At 36.7% G+C, this 17,330-nt stretch overlaps 1 protein-coding gene across 1 annotated transcript in view; it reads left to right on the top strand.

The window, feature by feature from the left end:
- PJA2 (praja ring finger ubiquitin ligase 2) overlaps positions 1–11,451 on the top strand; it is a 70,258-nt gene extending 58,807 nt beyond the window's left edge. The window contains exons 8-10 of the mRNA XM_081311159.1: positions 3,394–3,508; positions 3,894–4,015; positions 8,812–11,451. Of these exons, the coding sequence (XP_081167285.1) occupies positions 3,394–3,508; positions 3,894–4,015; positions 8,812–8,937 (363 nt within the window). The 3' untranslated portion in view covers positions 8,938–11,451. The remainder of the gene's footprint in view (positions 1–3,393; positions 3,509–3,893; positions 4,016–8,811) is intronic.
- Positions 11,452–17,330: the final 5,879 nt, after the last annotated feature.

Here is a 17,330-nt window from a genome sequence, read left to right on the forward strand (position 1 = left end):
CTTCCTTCTTCAATAATCCATTTTATATTTTACATGCCTTCACCAAGTCCTCAGCTAATTAGAAATGATTTACTTGGTAGAATGACCCTAATCTACATTTTTAAAGTGTTTTAGAACCCAACTTGTCTTTCCCTTTTCTAGTTGCTGTAGTTTTTTATTAACTCTATCAGTGGACATGGAAGAACTAAGAGATGTACACTCCAAATGAAATTATCAGAGTTTTCAAACCAGTGATCAGAATGACAGCCATTCAGGATCATCACTTTCATCTGAGTTCAACCAGATCCCTCATTTCAAGATTCAGAATCCCATTTTGTTTGAATGTCTGTCAGTTTGTTTTTGCAGTGCTGGGTATTGAACACAAGGCCCTTACACATGCCAGGCAAGCACTGTACCATCGAGCTACTTCTCCAGACCCAGAATCCCATTCTTTTTTTTTTTTTTTTTTTTTTTGGTACCAGGGATTGAACTCAAGGGTACTCGACCACTGAGCCACATCCCCAGCCCCATTTTGTACTTTTTAAATTTAGAGACAAGGTCTCACTGAGTTGCTTAGCGCCTTGCAGTTGCTGAGGCTGGCTTTGAACTGTGGTCCTTCTGTCTCAGCCTCCCAAGCCTCTGGGATTACAGGCGTTTGCCACCATGTCCACCCCTCACCCAGAGTCCCATTCTTTAACCAGTCAATGATACAAGTTTTGAGGAAATACAGCATTTTGCTCTCATTTTAAGTTAACTATCTGTACAAATAGTTTGCCTTTGATTTTTGAAAAGTAAGAGCTTCTTCTTAAGGCTGTCATGGAACCTCTGGTTCCTATAGTGTCTTAAGCTGCGAGTTAACAGACCTGAGTTTGTGATTTTCTCTATAAATGCACAGGCTCTCAAAGCAATCCATCCCCATATCAGAATTTTTATTGAGCTCATTACTGCCATAAGGTCAGATGTAGCAGTTACTGGGCTCCAAAGACACTGGCTTCAGTTAACACTTCATCACAGTGAACCACAATGATAGCTTGATTAATTGTGATGGCACTACAGAGCTTAGGTTAATAGCATCCCATTCCCCTGGAAGTAAAGTCAGCACTGGACTCAACCCCAGACCAGCAGCCCAAGCAAAACAATCCAGAAATCTTATTCTTGCATGTATGTGTCCTCGACCACCCCCAATAATACCAAAATCTGTGTCATTGTGGTATCAGTCGCAAGAGAGAAAATAATAGTTTGAACAGGGAAAGTTTAAAATAAACTGTTATCGCCTCCAATAGGAGATTATGGATCACCTTATTATTAAGATTAGAATAAAGTAGTGAACTCTAAAGAATATAGAAATATGGGCTGAGGTGGTTGGTGGATCAGCGGTAGAGCCCTTGCGTAGCATGAGCGAGGTACTGGGTTCAATTTTCAGCACCACATAAAAATAAATAAATAAAATAAAGGTATTGTGTCCAACTACAACTAAAGAAAAAATATATTTTTAAAAAAGAATATAGAAATAGCAGACTTAAAGAATAATTTTCAAGCTAAGATGGAGTATTCTTCGTCTCCATCCCAAAGCTGAGATCCGGACATTGCCGGGGAGGACATGACCGCAGTGGAACTTTGCTGGGTTTCTGCCCTCTGGGATTCCTGAGAAGCTATTCACAGGGCAGTGATTCACTGGAAACACTTTCTACAAAACCACCTAGGATGAATGCCAGGAAGCTGATGCCACCTTATACTGCAGTAGCTAGGCACTAAAGGAACCTGGTGCTCTGTGCACAGGGAAGCCTCGCACACTGGGATTCTGCCCAACAGGCTAAAGGGAACCACAGTGCAAAAGTCATTTCCTTTTGTGTTCTCTCCCTAGCACTCTCCACAGACGAAACTTAAGATCATGCTAGCTGACAAAGGGAAAATACTTGAAAGGTCCAGATTTATTTTCATAAAGCGGGGGTGGGGGGTGAATTTGGAGCTGTGGGGCAATAATCCAGATACTGGCACATGTTTTTTTCTTTCTGCACTGCCTCTGCAAATCCAGAGTAAAATTTGGTGTTCAGTATTGTTAATTATGTTCATAAACTTATGATGAACCTTTTTGCTTTTTCCTTTTTTAATTCTGATTTTGATTTAGGCTTGGCCCTATCCTCTATTTTAAGTCTATACAATATCTATAGAAATATCTATGCTAAATCCTTAGGCATATATAAAAGATAATGTTTACCAACTAAAAGACTACAGTGTTATCAGACATAATTCTTTTTCTACATAGAAAAAACAGCTTTTGGGGGGGGTGGTGGTACCAAGGATTGAACTCAGGGGCACTCAACCACTGAGCCACATCCCCAGCCCTATTTTGTAGTTTATTTAGAGACGGAGTCTCCCTGAGTTGCTTAGTACCTCGCAGTTGCTGGAGCTGGCTTTTCAAGACTGAATAATATTCCACTGAATATACATATATCACATTTTGTGTATCCATTAACCGATCAATAGACAGTTAGGTTGCTCCTCCTACCTTTTGATCTTGTGAGTAATGCTTCAGTGAACATAATTGTAAAAATATTCATTTCGATCTCTGCTTTCAGTTATTTTGGGTATATACCCAGAAGTGGAATTGCTGGATTAAACTAGACTAATGCTAAGGTCTTTTATGACTCTGAAGCCTTATGATGCTGTAATTAGGATATAATAGAAACAAGTAATTATTTAACTGTATAATATTAATTATTTGAATATGGTAGCAATTCAGAAGGAAGATACCAGTATGGTTTGGGACCACTGACATAGACTTCCTAAAAGAGACAGGACTTTACCCAGTCCTTGAGGAACTGATGGGACTTAAACCTGGTACAGAAAGTGCCAGGCAGAGGAAGTTGCATGTGCACTAAGAACTTGTATTTGTACAAGCGGCAGGTAAAATATAAAGGTCTTAACTGCCGTTCTGGTCTAATGGAACTCAAAAGAATGAGAATAACTCATGATAGATGGTCATATGATCTATTGTTCTTTCCATCCTTCCTAATACTTTTATCTTTCATGAAATGAACCTTTTTTAAGTGTTTACTTTCTTCATATTGTTCATCCCACACAGGAAGCTGTAAGTTGGAAGACATAACCACTCCTCTGAAAATATAATTGTAATGGGCAATTAATTAGATGATTATTGGGACAAATTATATTTTTACTCATGAGAAGTAGGGCTTTGCATGTGTGTGTGTGTGTGTGTGCACGTGTGTGTGCATGAGAAAATGTTTTGGTTTAATAGTGATGATGGTAGTTTCTTTTGGAAAGAGGCAAAGGACGGAACAAAGGAAACAGAAAAAGAATATGGTAAATATAATTTTGAAAAATACCTTAACAATAGTTTTCTAATACTGTTTTAAAGTATTTTCTAACAGAACTGTAACTTTTCTTTTTCAGACTGCACTGGCACATTTAGAGTCTCTGGCAGTGGATGTTGAGGTTGCCAATCCACCAGCCAGTAAGGAAAGCATTGATGGTCTTCCAGAAACCCTTGTTCTTGAAGATCACACTGGTAAGGGCAAAGTTGATCTCAAGTATTAAATGATATATGCTGCATATTTAAGTATATTTTCAGTGCACTAGAAGATGAAATACTTGACTATTAGAATCCATCATCTGATTTTCTGTTGAAACCATATGCTGACAAACTTTCACCTAATAGAATATTTTTAATTATAACATGATGGACTGAGACAAATATTCCCCAATCAAATTTTCTACAAAAGCGATGTTTATTAAATGCCAAATTGTCGTGTATTATGCAGAAACACATGTTTGCCAATTAATCGATCCAAGTCTACTTCTTTTGTATCATCTGTGAGTCAATATGTTGATTTATACTTTTATTAAAATTGAACTTTATGTGATTGATAGAACTAAATTGTTTATGTTTTCAGCTATTGGTCAGGAACAATGCTGTCCAATCTGTTGCAGTGAGTATATTAAGGATGATATAGCAACAGAGTTGCCCTGTCACCATTTCTTTCACAAGCCTTGTGTCTCAATTTGGCTACAGAAGGTGAGTTTTAAATCTGCTTTTTAAAAATTAATATTTAATAGTGTCTCCTACGCATTAATGATGATAATAGTCTCTTTTAAGCCTGTTTTATTTAGCTATGAAATAAATATTTATTTATTTTGAAATATAGCTGGGTGCAGTGGCACATACTTCTAATCCTCTCAACTCAAGAGGCTTAGGCAAGAAGTTTGCAAGTTCAAGGCCAGCCACAGCAACTTAATGAGGCCTCAAGCAACTTAATAAGACCTTGTCTCTAAATTAAAAATAAAAAGGGCTGAGGATGTGGCTCATTGGTTAAGTGCCCCTAGGTTCAATCTCTGGTACAAAAATAAAAGCAAGACAGTATTTCAGGGTTAAAGAGTGGTTGTCTTTAATGATTACAGATTAGAAATAATAAAGAACTATTTTGCTTTACTAACATCTTAAAAAATAGCATTGAAAAATAGCAAGAAAACACAGTAACAATATATTTTTAATTACAATCCTCAATTTGATATTTTAAAAAGTATCTCAAGGAAGGAAGTCTTTGACACCACTCAAGGTGTAGTGCAACAATAAACAAGTATCCTGCTAATGTAGATTGGTGTTTCCAAAAATAATGTGAGATTTTGTTTGTTTGTTTGTTTGTTTGTTTTGGTACCAGGGATTGAACTCAGAGGCACTCAACCACTGAGCCACATCCCCAGCCATATTTTGTATCTTATTTAGAAACAGGGTCTCACTGAGTTGCTTAGCACTTCACTTTTGCTGAGGCTGGCTTTGAACTCTCAGTCCTCAGCCTCTCAACCCTCTGGGACTACAGGCATGGACCACTGTACCCAGCAACATGAGAGAATTTTAATAACCTACCAAGTACCTCCTATTCTGTTTTTTATACACTGTCCTTCAATACTTATCTAATAATTTTTAAATGTATTGAAACTACTTAAAAAAATAAGAGTTTTACTTAAATCTTCTGTCATCTCTGTTTTATACAAAGGATATTTACCATCTCAATAGGAATTCCCAAATTACCTTTCCTAGTTCGTTTACTTATGGTTTTAACTCCCTCTCTTTTTGATAACTACTTTTTTCTTTTCTGTTCCATTTTTTTCCTCCCCTCTTCTTCCTGCCTTCTTTCTTCTTTCCTTTCCCTTTCTTTGCTGTCTTCCCTGCCCCCCGCACCCATATGACCACTTCATTTTCTTGAAACTAAAATCCAACATAGAAATGTTCATTATTTCTTTATGAATCAAATATATCTTTTTTTTTTTTTTTTTTGTATCAGGGATTGAACTCAGGGGCACTCAGTCACTGAGCCACATCCCCAGACCTATTTTGTATTTTATTTAGAGATAGGGTTTCACTGAGTTGCTTAGCACCTCACTTTTGCTGAGGCTAGCTTTGAACTCCTACTAATTCTCCTGTCTCAGCCTTCCCAGCTGCTGGGATTACAGGGGTGTGCCACCATGCCCAGCTCACATGCATCATTTAATTGTTGCCATTAGCTCCTGTTCTATGTCTATAAGCATACCAAATTTGTATTATTTAGTTTTGTATTCTTTTATAAAATGTTATTTGCACATTTTTCTGTTTGCTACAATCTCTTATGTTCTCCTGCTCAATTCTACCTTTCTTCCTCACTACTGTTCCTGCTCCCCAAATAACTGGTGTTCCCATCCATTGATGTATATATCCACACTTTTTCCAAGTTGCTTAAACCCTTTCACTAATATTTGTAGTACTGATGTCTTTTTAAATTTTTTATTATTTTTAATAGTACATGCTATTTTTTCTGTTTATTATTTTGCATATTCTTCAGCATTTTTTTTTTCTATTTGACTTCTCAGATAGTTTTATCCACTTGCTTCTTATCTCCAAAAGAATTCACTTTAGGTTGCTAATTGTGATTCCGTTAAATTTATGTGTTATTTTAGAGAATTGCTCTTGAATGCTTTTAGAGTTAGGTTGATGGAACACAAACATGTTTATGAGCTATAATGCTCATTTGAGTTAAAGTCAAGTTATATAATTGATTACTGCCAGATTTTTTTCTAATTTCTTAACATTTGTTAAATGGTAATTATGATGATATATATATCACATAATATGAGAACTAAATGAGATAATCCATAGTGCCTGGAATGTGGTGAATGCCCAGTAAATGTTAAAAAAAAAAAATCTTATCAGATCAAAGCTGTAATTAAAAATTAGAGATGGCTTTATAACAAAAGCACAAATATAAACTTAATTATGATACAACTTAAAAAAACAGCACTTTACCAACATGATTGCTATTTGGTATGTATTGCCTGTGTGGTGATCAAGAGTGTTTCAACTCTCATAAGATTTCCTGCCTTCAGAATTGAGGCATGATCTTGGATTCAGAATTATTTGTAAAATATTGTTTTCTTTGATCTCTTCCCTCCCTGAGAATGTAATATGGGAACTAGAATGCTAGGTGATTTTTCTTAACCAGTTTATTTGGCATTATGTTGATACAGCCTAGATGACTGAACTAACACAATATGTCCACTTTTCTAGGGCTTTTATAATGGTTGAAGTAAATAATTCATAGCGAATTGATATAGTACCTGGAAAAATAGCAGTAAAGTTAGTAGTAATTAAAACCAGAATTAAATAGAAAAGAACTACTAAAATGGAATGCCTGTGGTGGTAGTGGTAGTAGTAGATGTTATTAAAATTAGTGGGAGGGGCTGAGGTTGTGGCTTAGTGGTAGAGCATTTGCCTCGCATGTGTGAGGCAATAAGTTTGATTCTCAACACCACATGTAAACAAATAAAGGTCCATCAATAACTAATAAAATATTTCTTAAAAAATTAGTGGGAAAGAACAAAATGGAGAGCCATCAAGTGTTGAGTATGCTTTTATATCTGTGAGGTCCATTCTCTCATTCATTTCCACCCCCACATAGTAGATCATCAACCCATGTTGGCTTAACTACTATGGTAATTACCTACTTTGTGTCCATATCTCCTTTCAACATATTACCTAGCTCTGATCATATTGCTTCCCTACCCAAAAAAGAGTAGGGGAAGATGTTGGGATTGAGATTGATTTTTGGTCACCTGTGGAATAATTTGTTTTGGCTTTCTTGAAAACACCTCTGGGTTCAATTCCCAGTCTTTTATGACCTCACCCCCAACTTCTGTCTTATAATTTACTTATTTGCATGTTTCTGTGCATTTATTTTTGAAGCCTGTTGTGATCATCCATCTATACCATCTAATAGATTATCTAAGTAGATACAGCTGAAATGCCACCTTTTCTATTTTTAACATAACCTTTCTTTAAATTCCCATGATAGATTCAGAGACTTGAGAGGGATCAGTGTTCCGTGCGCCTGCTGTGATTCAGGCATTGCTAGATGATTCACCTATATTGTCACATTTAATCCTCATAACTACCTGAGGACATACTGGTATCCATGTTCCCATTTTCAGTGATCATTACTTATTCAATGTTACACAATTGGTATGTGGCTGACCTCATTTGCACTCGTGTGTCTGACTCTAAAATGTTACTAATAGGGCCCAATCTGTTGGATAAGTAAATGTTCACAGAATTGAATTCGTAAATTGTAAATATACCTGGAACTGTTCTTAATTTTGCCATAACCCAAGATAATGTCCTGTTGAGTCTGTCGTAAGGAGACTGCTTAATGAAAAGCCTTTCCCAGTTCCCCCCAGAAAGAAGGTTCCTAAGATACAGTTTTCTGTCACCTTCAACAGCATGATCTCTTCATCCTTCCTTCTGTCTAGATTTCTTTGGGGAAAATACCAGATTTGCAAGGAATGATCTGGCATCTAATGACTTATCTCTAGTATAAAGACATCTCCTTCCTTCCCTCATTCCCAGGTCTGCCAGTTGAATTACTTTGTCATATAAAAGGCATCTAATGCCAGGCATAGTGGCATACTCTATAATCCCAGTGACTCAAGAGGTTGAGGCAGAAGGATTGCAAGTTCAAGGGCAGCCTCAACAACTTGGCAAGGCCCTAAGGTTTTTAAGTGAGACCCTGTCTCAAAAGATTAAAAGGTCTGGGAATGTAGCTTAATGGTAAAACACCTCTGGGTTCAATTTCCAGTACCAAAAAAAAAAAAAAAAAAAAAAGAGGAAGAAGAAGAAGGCATTTAACTCCAGTTCTTCTCATAAAGATATTAACATACCTTCTAAGAAAGGTCTGAGGTCCATCTTTATATATATCTACATATATAAAGATACTATATATAAACTCTCTATATATGAAAAGTCTGGAGTAATAAATTAGATAAATATGTGTATGGTTTCTTTAATATTTGCATAATAGATGAAATAATAATAATTTAGTTCAGATCATTATTGAGTTAAATGCTGACTTCCATGAGGAAATGCTGTATGATCCTTTGCTCACTTTTTACCACTGGCTTCAGTGCCAAGCATGGAGACTCTTAATTAAAACATACTAAATAAGAGGTGAATTTCTCTTTACTGGGGATTAAACCCAGGGCATTGAGCATGCTAGGCAAGTGCTCTACCACAGAGCTACATTCTCAACCCTTGGTGAACTCTCTGAAAAGTATAGACATAATCATAAGACATTTCTCCCTCAAAGAAATTACGGTCTGATAGGGTGCAGAAGAAATAACATTAAAAATTTGTCCTTTTGTATTGTGTGGTTTTTAAGTTTATTTGGTTTTATTTTTCAGATATTTGATTTCTTATTAGGATAATGAAACTATCTTTTTTTCTATTTAGATACTTACGTGGCAGTTAAGATGTTTCTGGTGGTTGTTAACTTGTTTTTTTCCCTCCAGTCGGGAACATGCCCTGTGTGCCGCCGTCATTTCCCACCTGCAGTTATCGAAGCATCTGCACCTGCTTCCTCCGAGCCTGATCCTGATGCCCCACCTTCAAATGACAGTACTGCAGAAGCCCCCTAAACCTTATCGGTTGAAATGAGATCAGTCTATCAAAGTTAATCTGCAAATTCCTTCTAAATCTGATGTGCAAATAATTATATATAAATATATTGAAAATGCTATATATAGTATATGCCATAGTTTAGAAAGAGGATATTAACCTTTCTAAACTGAATTTAGGTTTGCAGAAAGTACTAAACATTTTCAAGCTGAATGTTAAAGCAGTGCATCCATTTTCTTTAGTTGAATATGTTGGTATTAATTGTAAAGTCAGGCTTATCAGTTAACTCCGAAAGAAATAGTCATCTATGTGGCACACATTAATGATTTTGTCAAAAATTCTGCCACTAAGAGATTATAGCTAAGCTCTCCTATTTGCATCAAATGTGAAAACTGTGATCACAGCAGTAGTAAAATTTGGTTTCATTGGAAATAAATTGAATTCTAAAGCATGCTTTTTCATTGGTCCCTTTGCTTTTGCTCCATCAAAACCTCTTGGTTCATAATACTGGAAAGCTTTTAAGAAAGGTGTCTACTTTTTCATCTTTGCTTACAATTAGGACTTTTCAGAATGCCATACAAAAGCCAAAATTTTGACCAGAACATCACAAAATTTTAAAATCTTAGATGTATACCCCCTGAAGTGGTTCGGTAATAAAATAAATTATTTAATAAATAGTAGATGTACCTAAAGGTTGGTAATGCATATGAAGAATCTGGTGTGCTCTGTGCTTGGTACAGTGAGGTAAATTAGAAGACTATATGCAACCCTTTTTAAGCTGATAGCCAACCTTTTGTTATTGGTTAAAATTATACCTGAAAGTCCAAAATACTATTGGCACATTTGTTTAATAAACATTGGATATAGTTAAGGTAATTTTGGTTCTGAAATATTTTGGAAGGTCTAAAAATCAGACAGGATCATCTTTGTAATTATATAACCCTAACCAAAATGACACAGCTTCTCCTTTAGGTGATCGCATGCATTAGGCAAGTTTGTACAAACATAAGCCTTATATTTAACTTAAAGATGTGACTTAATATCAACACCAGAGAACGATGGCTTTTAGAATATCACATTTGAGCAAGTAAAATAGCAAAGTACATAGTTAGTGTACATCCATCCAGGTGGTCCATCAATAATTTAATTTGAAGAATATTTATATGGCTTCCCAATTACATTTTGTGTAATTTCTCTTGAGTATTTATATTCTGTCTCTTTTTGCCATTCTTTAAATGAATTTTCACTGTTGGCACATTTGAGGCTTAAATATAAGGAACATAACACTTGCATTCTAATTTTTGCATATATTGTAAATGTGTCTGGTATTTACAGCAAAATACTGTGTATCCTTTTATGGGTAAAACAAAAGTGAACATTGCATGCATGTAATGTGGTGAATTTGTAATTTAGGGGTTCTTTGGGGCTTCTGTGACTTTGGAAATGCTTACATTCAGGCCTTAATGTTGCATTAGCTAGCATGTTTTCCTGCAGATGTATATAGTCACTGTTGTATAAACTAATCTTTGCTTGTTTTCTACTCTGTGATCTTTCCATACCATATTTCATTGATGATCAGTTAGTGTCAAGGAGTCAAATCAGATTACAATTAATTCTCATGTGTATATTGTGGAAATTCGTGACTATTGTGATTTTTTTGTTTGTCTGTTTCTTTTCAAGTAGTGTTAATCAGTTGTGACACTTACTGGTTAAACTTACATTGTTACAGATCTATCTGTAATAAGCCATCCATTATATTTAGGCAGTATTAAGGGACCTTGGTTTTCTTCTCCTACATAGCAGCTGTCCCAAAGAAAATATTTCTTCTCTGCCTGTTAAGATTTAGCTAGTATCTGCCAGTTGTTAAGAGGTTTTGGTTCCAAACTCAACCACCAATGTTGAGAGCTGACTTTAGATAGCTGTTGTACTTTTTGCTTTCCATCTGTTACTGTCCTTCATTGTTGGCTCCCTACTATCTATAACAGCTGCTATGAGGGGAAAAAGTTAGTTTAAATTTTTTTAAAAAGAAAGTTGAAGTTTTAGGATTTTCATAACAAGCCAGTATAAGCTGAGGCTGACTAGTTCAGACCCCAAAATATTATTTGATCTTATCTTGGATCCTTTTGAAAAAGTTAAGAATATATGAAGGTAAATTAGAAAGAAGTATGAATATTATTAATAAAATATTGTTTATCTTATTTCTCTATTTTATGTTGTGACTTGACCTAATAATTTTATTTTTTGAACATTTTCTTATTATAATATGAATGCTGATATTTAAAGTTAGATTTATGTGGTTTTCTTTTGTGTTTCTTAATTGTTTATCTCTGAGCTAACTAACTCTTAAGGTTATTTGTGATCTGGATTTATATATATGCTGTTAAATATATATGAACTGTTTAAATGGAATGCAAGTTTTTCAAAAGCCCAGGTCTAAATGTAATGATTGGTTTATTGTTCTACAACCCCAGCCCATCATCTTCCGTGTAAATCATAAACAATAAACAGGATATACTTGGTGGTCATTTCTAATATTTAATTGTGTAATCGTGTCACTTCTATAACATAACCCCTGAAGGGATTAATAGCAAGAACACAACTAATAAGGAAGTCTAGAATAGGCTCCCATCACAGGATTTTTTAATTCCTTAATCTATAATCTGAGAAGGACTGCTGAGAATTTACTGAAGTAGTAGGTGGACTAATGTTGCCCAGGAGACTCTGAAGGAGTAGTCGCCCTCTCCTCCCTAATGTTCTGGGCAGTTCTGTAGGTTCCAGCAGAGCCTGGTTTCACATCAACTCAGGACTGCCAAAACTCTCAAAGTTCAGGATGGGGGTCCACCTTGTTTATTATCTTTCTCCAAATCTAGCTTGTGGTTTACAGAGGGTTCAGAGACATCATGCGTTTCAGCAGGGTCAGTTTGGGTGCTGATTATGTCCACCTTATTAGACAAAAACTAATAGTTTTGTTTAGAAAGTTTAGAATTCTGATTTTCCCCTGGCAGAATAAATGGGCTAGGAAAATATTATCCAGAGCTATTAATGGCAATGGTACCCCTCTGCTATCGTGCCACAGTCCTCTGGTGATTATAATGTTTATCCAGCCATTGCAGGATGGAGTTACTTGGCACCTACAAGGGATGGGTTTCATTGTTAGAAGAGTGTCACCTAGCTGAGCACGGTGTCACACACCTATAATGCCAGCACCTTGGGAGGCTTAGGTAGGAGGATCGCAAGTTCAAAGCCACCCTCAGCCACTTAGCAAAGCCCTAAGCAACTCAGTGTCTCAAAATAAAAAAATTTTAGCCAGGCCCAGTGATACATGCCTGTAATCCTAGTGGCTCAGGAGGCTGAGGCAGGAGAGTTCAAAGCTAGCTTCAGCAAAAGAGAAGTGCTAAGCAACTCACTAAGGCCCTGTCTCTAAATAAAATACAAAATAGGGCTGGTTCAGTGGTTGAGTGTCCCTGAGTTCAATCCCTGGTACAAAAAAATAAATAAAATTTTTAAATGGGCTACAGATGTGACTTAGTGGTTAAGCACCCCTGTGTATCAAAAAGAAGAGGAGTGTCACCCAGATTTCTCTGTAAATAGCGTACTTATTAAATTAGAAAAGTTGTGTCTCTTGTGTGACCACTTCTTCATATCCTCCCTCAAGCCTCACACTTTTCTGGAATCTTACATGATACCTATTCCAGACCAGCATGGTGTTGGCTCTTTCGATCCCTCTCTTAAAATGTGTTGCTCAGAACTAAACACAATTCTGTAACTCCACTAGAACAGGGTTCAGGGCCATTATTCCCAACTTCAAAATGATTCTTTGTGGCTGTCATGTTGTTGTTATTAGGCAAGCATATCACATGGTTGTCTCTTGCTAAAAAACTTCAAAGGCATTGCTAGTAAACCAATGTCCTCTCCTAATCTTTACTGACATAATTTTTTTCTTATCCTAATTGAAGGATGACATTCATCCTTACTAAATTAACTTGTAAAGGTCCTTGTGAATTCTGATTCTTTCTTTTAGTCTTGTGTCAGTTCCAATTTTGACCAAGGATGCTTTAAATACTTAGTGGCTTTGTCCAGATTATGTATAATTATTGAGTCAAACAGGGTAGAATACAAACCCTCTTCAGAATGCCACTGTAGACTGTTCTCTAGATGATCTATTAGTACTTCTGGTACAGTTGTTAAAGCAAATACCAATCACTTCATGAACCCTATTTTTTTTCTTTTCTAAGGACATCATAAAAATTTTGTCTTGTTTTAGCAGTCACTTGCACTGTCTTTGGAAATAGCTTAATCTGTTGGTATATTAAGTTAAGGAGGGAAATGTAGTCTGCCGGAAATGCCTCATCCTTAGGAAAACACACTACCTCCTTTTCCAACTGCTTACATGACCTCTGTTTAATAATCTGCCTTAGAACTTGGTAAGTGATCAAAGTCAAGCTCATCTAATAGATTTTTGGATCATCATCCCTCCCTCCCAAAATTGTATTTGAAATATGAACTTGATAAGTCACGTAATTATTCTATGTCTATTTTTTTGCTATAAAATAATGAATATAAATTACAGATTACGTTATACTATTTGAGAAAATGTTTCTTCTTGGGGAAATATACTTGTTTTTTGTCACTGTTTTTAACAACGACTTTTGGAAATGGGTGAACATTTCAGATGTAAATCCTTAAAAGCATCTTAATTACCTCAGGTGTTCTGAAATTTTGACAGGGAAACTTTATTAAACTTTATTAAACTTTATAAACCAAATACAGTTTAATTTTCTTAATATTGATTTTATTAAAAAGCTATATACTAGCCAGGCATGGTGGCACAGGCCTATAATCCCAGCAGCTTGGGAGGGTGAGACAGGAGGATCTTGAGTTTAAAGCCAGCCTCAGCAATAGCGAGGCGCCAAGCAACTCAGGGAGACCCTGTCTCTAATAAAATACAAAATAAGGCAGGAGATGTGGCTCAGTGGTTGACTGCCTCTGAGTTCAATCCCTGGTACCCCACCCCTCTAACTCCCCACCCCCAGAAAAAAAAGACTGTATACTTAGCTAACAAACTTACTGATAGGAAAGAATGTGGCAATTTGCGCCATCCTTTTTTTTTTTTTTTTTTTTGTCCTGGGAATTGTGCCCAGGGCACTTTACCACTAAGCTAAGTCCCCATGTCTTCTTTCATTTTTTTTATTTTTGAGATTGTATCTTGCTAAAGTGCTAAGGCTGGGCTTGAATTTGTGGTCCTTCTACCTCAGTCCCTCAGCTTCCTGGGATTATAGGCATGTGCCACCATGCCCGGCTTCCATCTGATAGTCTTAGCTTATTATCAATATACAGTTTTTGTAGTGAAAATTGGCAGGAAGAGATCTTTATCTTTTTAGAATGATATGACCTCATATTTATTGTCAAAGAAATTTTGCTGGCCACTATGATTCTTTTTTTTTATTATAGTGGCACTTTTCTTTGGGGTTAATTTTTAAGATGCATTGATACAAAATATGAGTAATTCCTGTTTATAAAGTATTTATTAGACTCTGCCTTAGCTAATGTTTATAATAAGTCCATAGAGTTGGTTGTATTGTCCCAACTTCACACCTTCACACACACACACACACACACACACACACACTAAGTTCCAGAGATGATGGAAGACCCCTGCAGAAGAGCCTAAGGGTACTTCCTACTTCGTACCACCTTTCTAAGTAGGAGCAGCCTCTCTGGTCAGTATTATTATTTAAGTTAGTTGTTTGAAATGCAGTCTGAGTTTTTCAAATGGGAAAAATCAAGATGTATTCAAAATTCTGGAAAATACTTTTGTTTTGCTCTTCTGTATTGTAGTCAGCCTTCCATATCCTTTTATCTGTGGGTTCTAAATTCATAGAGTCAGACAACTGCAGATGAAAAATATTCTTTAAGGCGTCTAGTAAACATGTAAAGGTTTTCTTTTCACCATTCCCTAAACAATACAGTGTAACAACAGTTTACATAGCATTTACAATGTATTAGGTATCATAGGTAGTCTAGAGATGATTTAAAGTAGGGTACATGGGAGAATTATGTTATATGCAGGTACTTCTGTGTGTTATACAAGAGACTTGAGCATCTGCAGATTTTGTCATGCACAGAGGTCCTGGAACCAATCTCCTGTTACAGTGTTCTAGACATTTTTGTCTAGAACAAAATGATGACCAAAAATTCTACCATAGTTCTGGTTAGTTAAATTTCTTAGTTATTGATAAGAAAAGAATTTCCTACCTTTGCCTGATAATTTGGGATTCTTAAATTACTCAGCAGACTGTCTCTGACCCAAGAGTTGTGTTGCAGCATCCTGTTGCCTGTGCAGCCAACAAGACCCAATTAATACAGACATAGTAAACCTACTCCTGAGTTATTGCATCACTGGAAACCTGACAGAGGCTTTCCTTTTAATTTCAATCCTTAAATGCCATTTTGAATTATCTTCAGCCATTTAAGCTATGCCCTAGTTCTACTTGTCTAGCCCTATTTTCTTGTTATCCCAGGTTCTACAGACAATCCTTGTAAGGGGCTTCACTCTGAACCAATCTACTGGCTTGCCATTGGCCTCAACAAATAATTCTTCCTCTGACCTGAGCCAGGGAGTCCCCATCACTGGTATTGCAGTATCCTGGGCTTGGTGCCATATCAAAATGCCTGAGTTTTTATTTTAGTTTAAATTCACATTTAAAGATAGGGATGAGGAGCTTACAAGGTCAAACTTGTTAAAAGGAAGCTCCAACCTCAACTGGGTGATAAGACTATTCACAGGTGAACACCTAATTATGTAACAGGGGTCTCTTTACCTTCTGAATATGGTCCTCATTGCTCTGAGGTTTATTTAAAAATATATATTTCTTTTCTCTCTTGTCCCCTCTCTAACAAGATTAGGGAGACAGTGTTACCTATTCTTCCCCTAGTTAATTGCCCTTGAATATGCCCACTACAAGAAGGAGATGCCTGCTGAGGATCTGGGAAGTAAATATCTCCCAAATTAACAAGTGAATCCTAACACACAGCAAGGCTCCTGCCCAGGCACCCCCTATGAGAGTGTACCTGGAATGGCACCCCCTATCAGAGTGTACCTGGAATGTAACCCTTGAATAGAGTTCCTTTAAAACCCCTCTGTACCTGAGATCCAGATAGTTACAGCCTTTGGGATTGGAGTCCCCTGTGTTTCTCCTTTGCTGCAAAGCAATAAATCTTATTTTATCTTTTTCTCAAAACTCTGTCCTCATTTTTAAATTGTCATTGATTGGCATTGGGAACTGATACCAAACTTTCGGTTGTAATTACAACCTACATCTAAATGAGTTACTAGCATCTCAATTTTTTTTTTAATTTAAAAATAGTGAGCTCCTGAAAATAATGCATTAGAACATGTCAAATGGGCATCCTCCCTAAATTGCCTAAAAATTCTCTTGACCCATCCCAACAAATTAACTATTGACATAACCTGAGCTGCTGTCCACTTAATGCTTATCAAGTGCCTATTTTGACAAACCTGTGAACAAGGTAGGCAAAATCCCTGGTCTCCAGAAGTGTCCACTGTTGGAGAAGACTGTTCCATGTCTTCACCCTCATCCCCCATATACCTGGACTCATTCTATAGGAAGGAGTTCAACTTAGCCTGGGGACTGACTGATCTTAGAGGCTCTTCTGTGGTTGCCTAAGCTAGAAACAACCAAAACAAGGAAAAAGGGTAAGTGCCAAGCACCCCAAGGTGACTTCAGGTACCAGCAACCACCATCGAGCCCGAAGATCTATAGCTATATTGCTGTAAACATAAGTTGAAAATCTCTTAGGTTATATGCCCTCTGGCCCCAGCAAACCACAGATGAAAATTTTCAAACAAATAAATTGATTTTCTTGAGATGGTACCAAGCAGAATGGAGAAAAGCAAAACTTAACAGTGTTTCACTTTATCTCCTGTGCTTTATTTTTATTACCTTTCCCTTTTCCCTGTGCTCAAAGACCTTCATACATAAACATCCACTGTGTTTTTACCCAGAAAACGGAATATGAAGGCAATTCCGAAGCATTGCTTTCCTGCTGGAAAAATATACCTTTGGTGCAAACTATTGTATAAATTTTGGTAACCATGCTGTAGACCAGGGCTAACATAATGAACCCTATAAACTCTCTACTTGGGGCTTGACAAAGAGTAAGCACCACCATAAAACTGTCATACTCACTCCTATGTGAATCTCACAGCAGCTGAATGAACCACAAGGCACCAAGGAGACTAAATGGGCCACTGAAGACATCTTATGAAGACGGCCCATGTCTGACCCAGCCAGCAGTGTCATGGTATACAAACATACCAAATCTGGGCCTGCCAGGGCTCACTTGGAGAAGGAGGCACAAGCCTGTGGGGTCTTCTTTCTCTAACTCCTAT

Source organism: Spermophilus citellus (assembly GCF_964194105.1).
Source record: "Spermophilus citellus genome assembly, chromosome: 1".
Classification (NCBI taxonomy): Eukaryota; Metazoa; Chordata; class Mammalia; order Rodentia; family Sciuridae; genus Spermophilus; species Spermophilus citellus.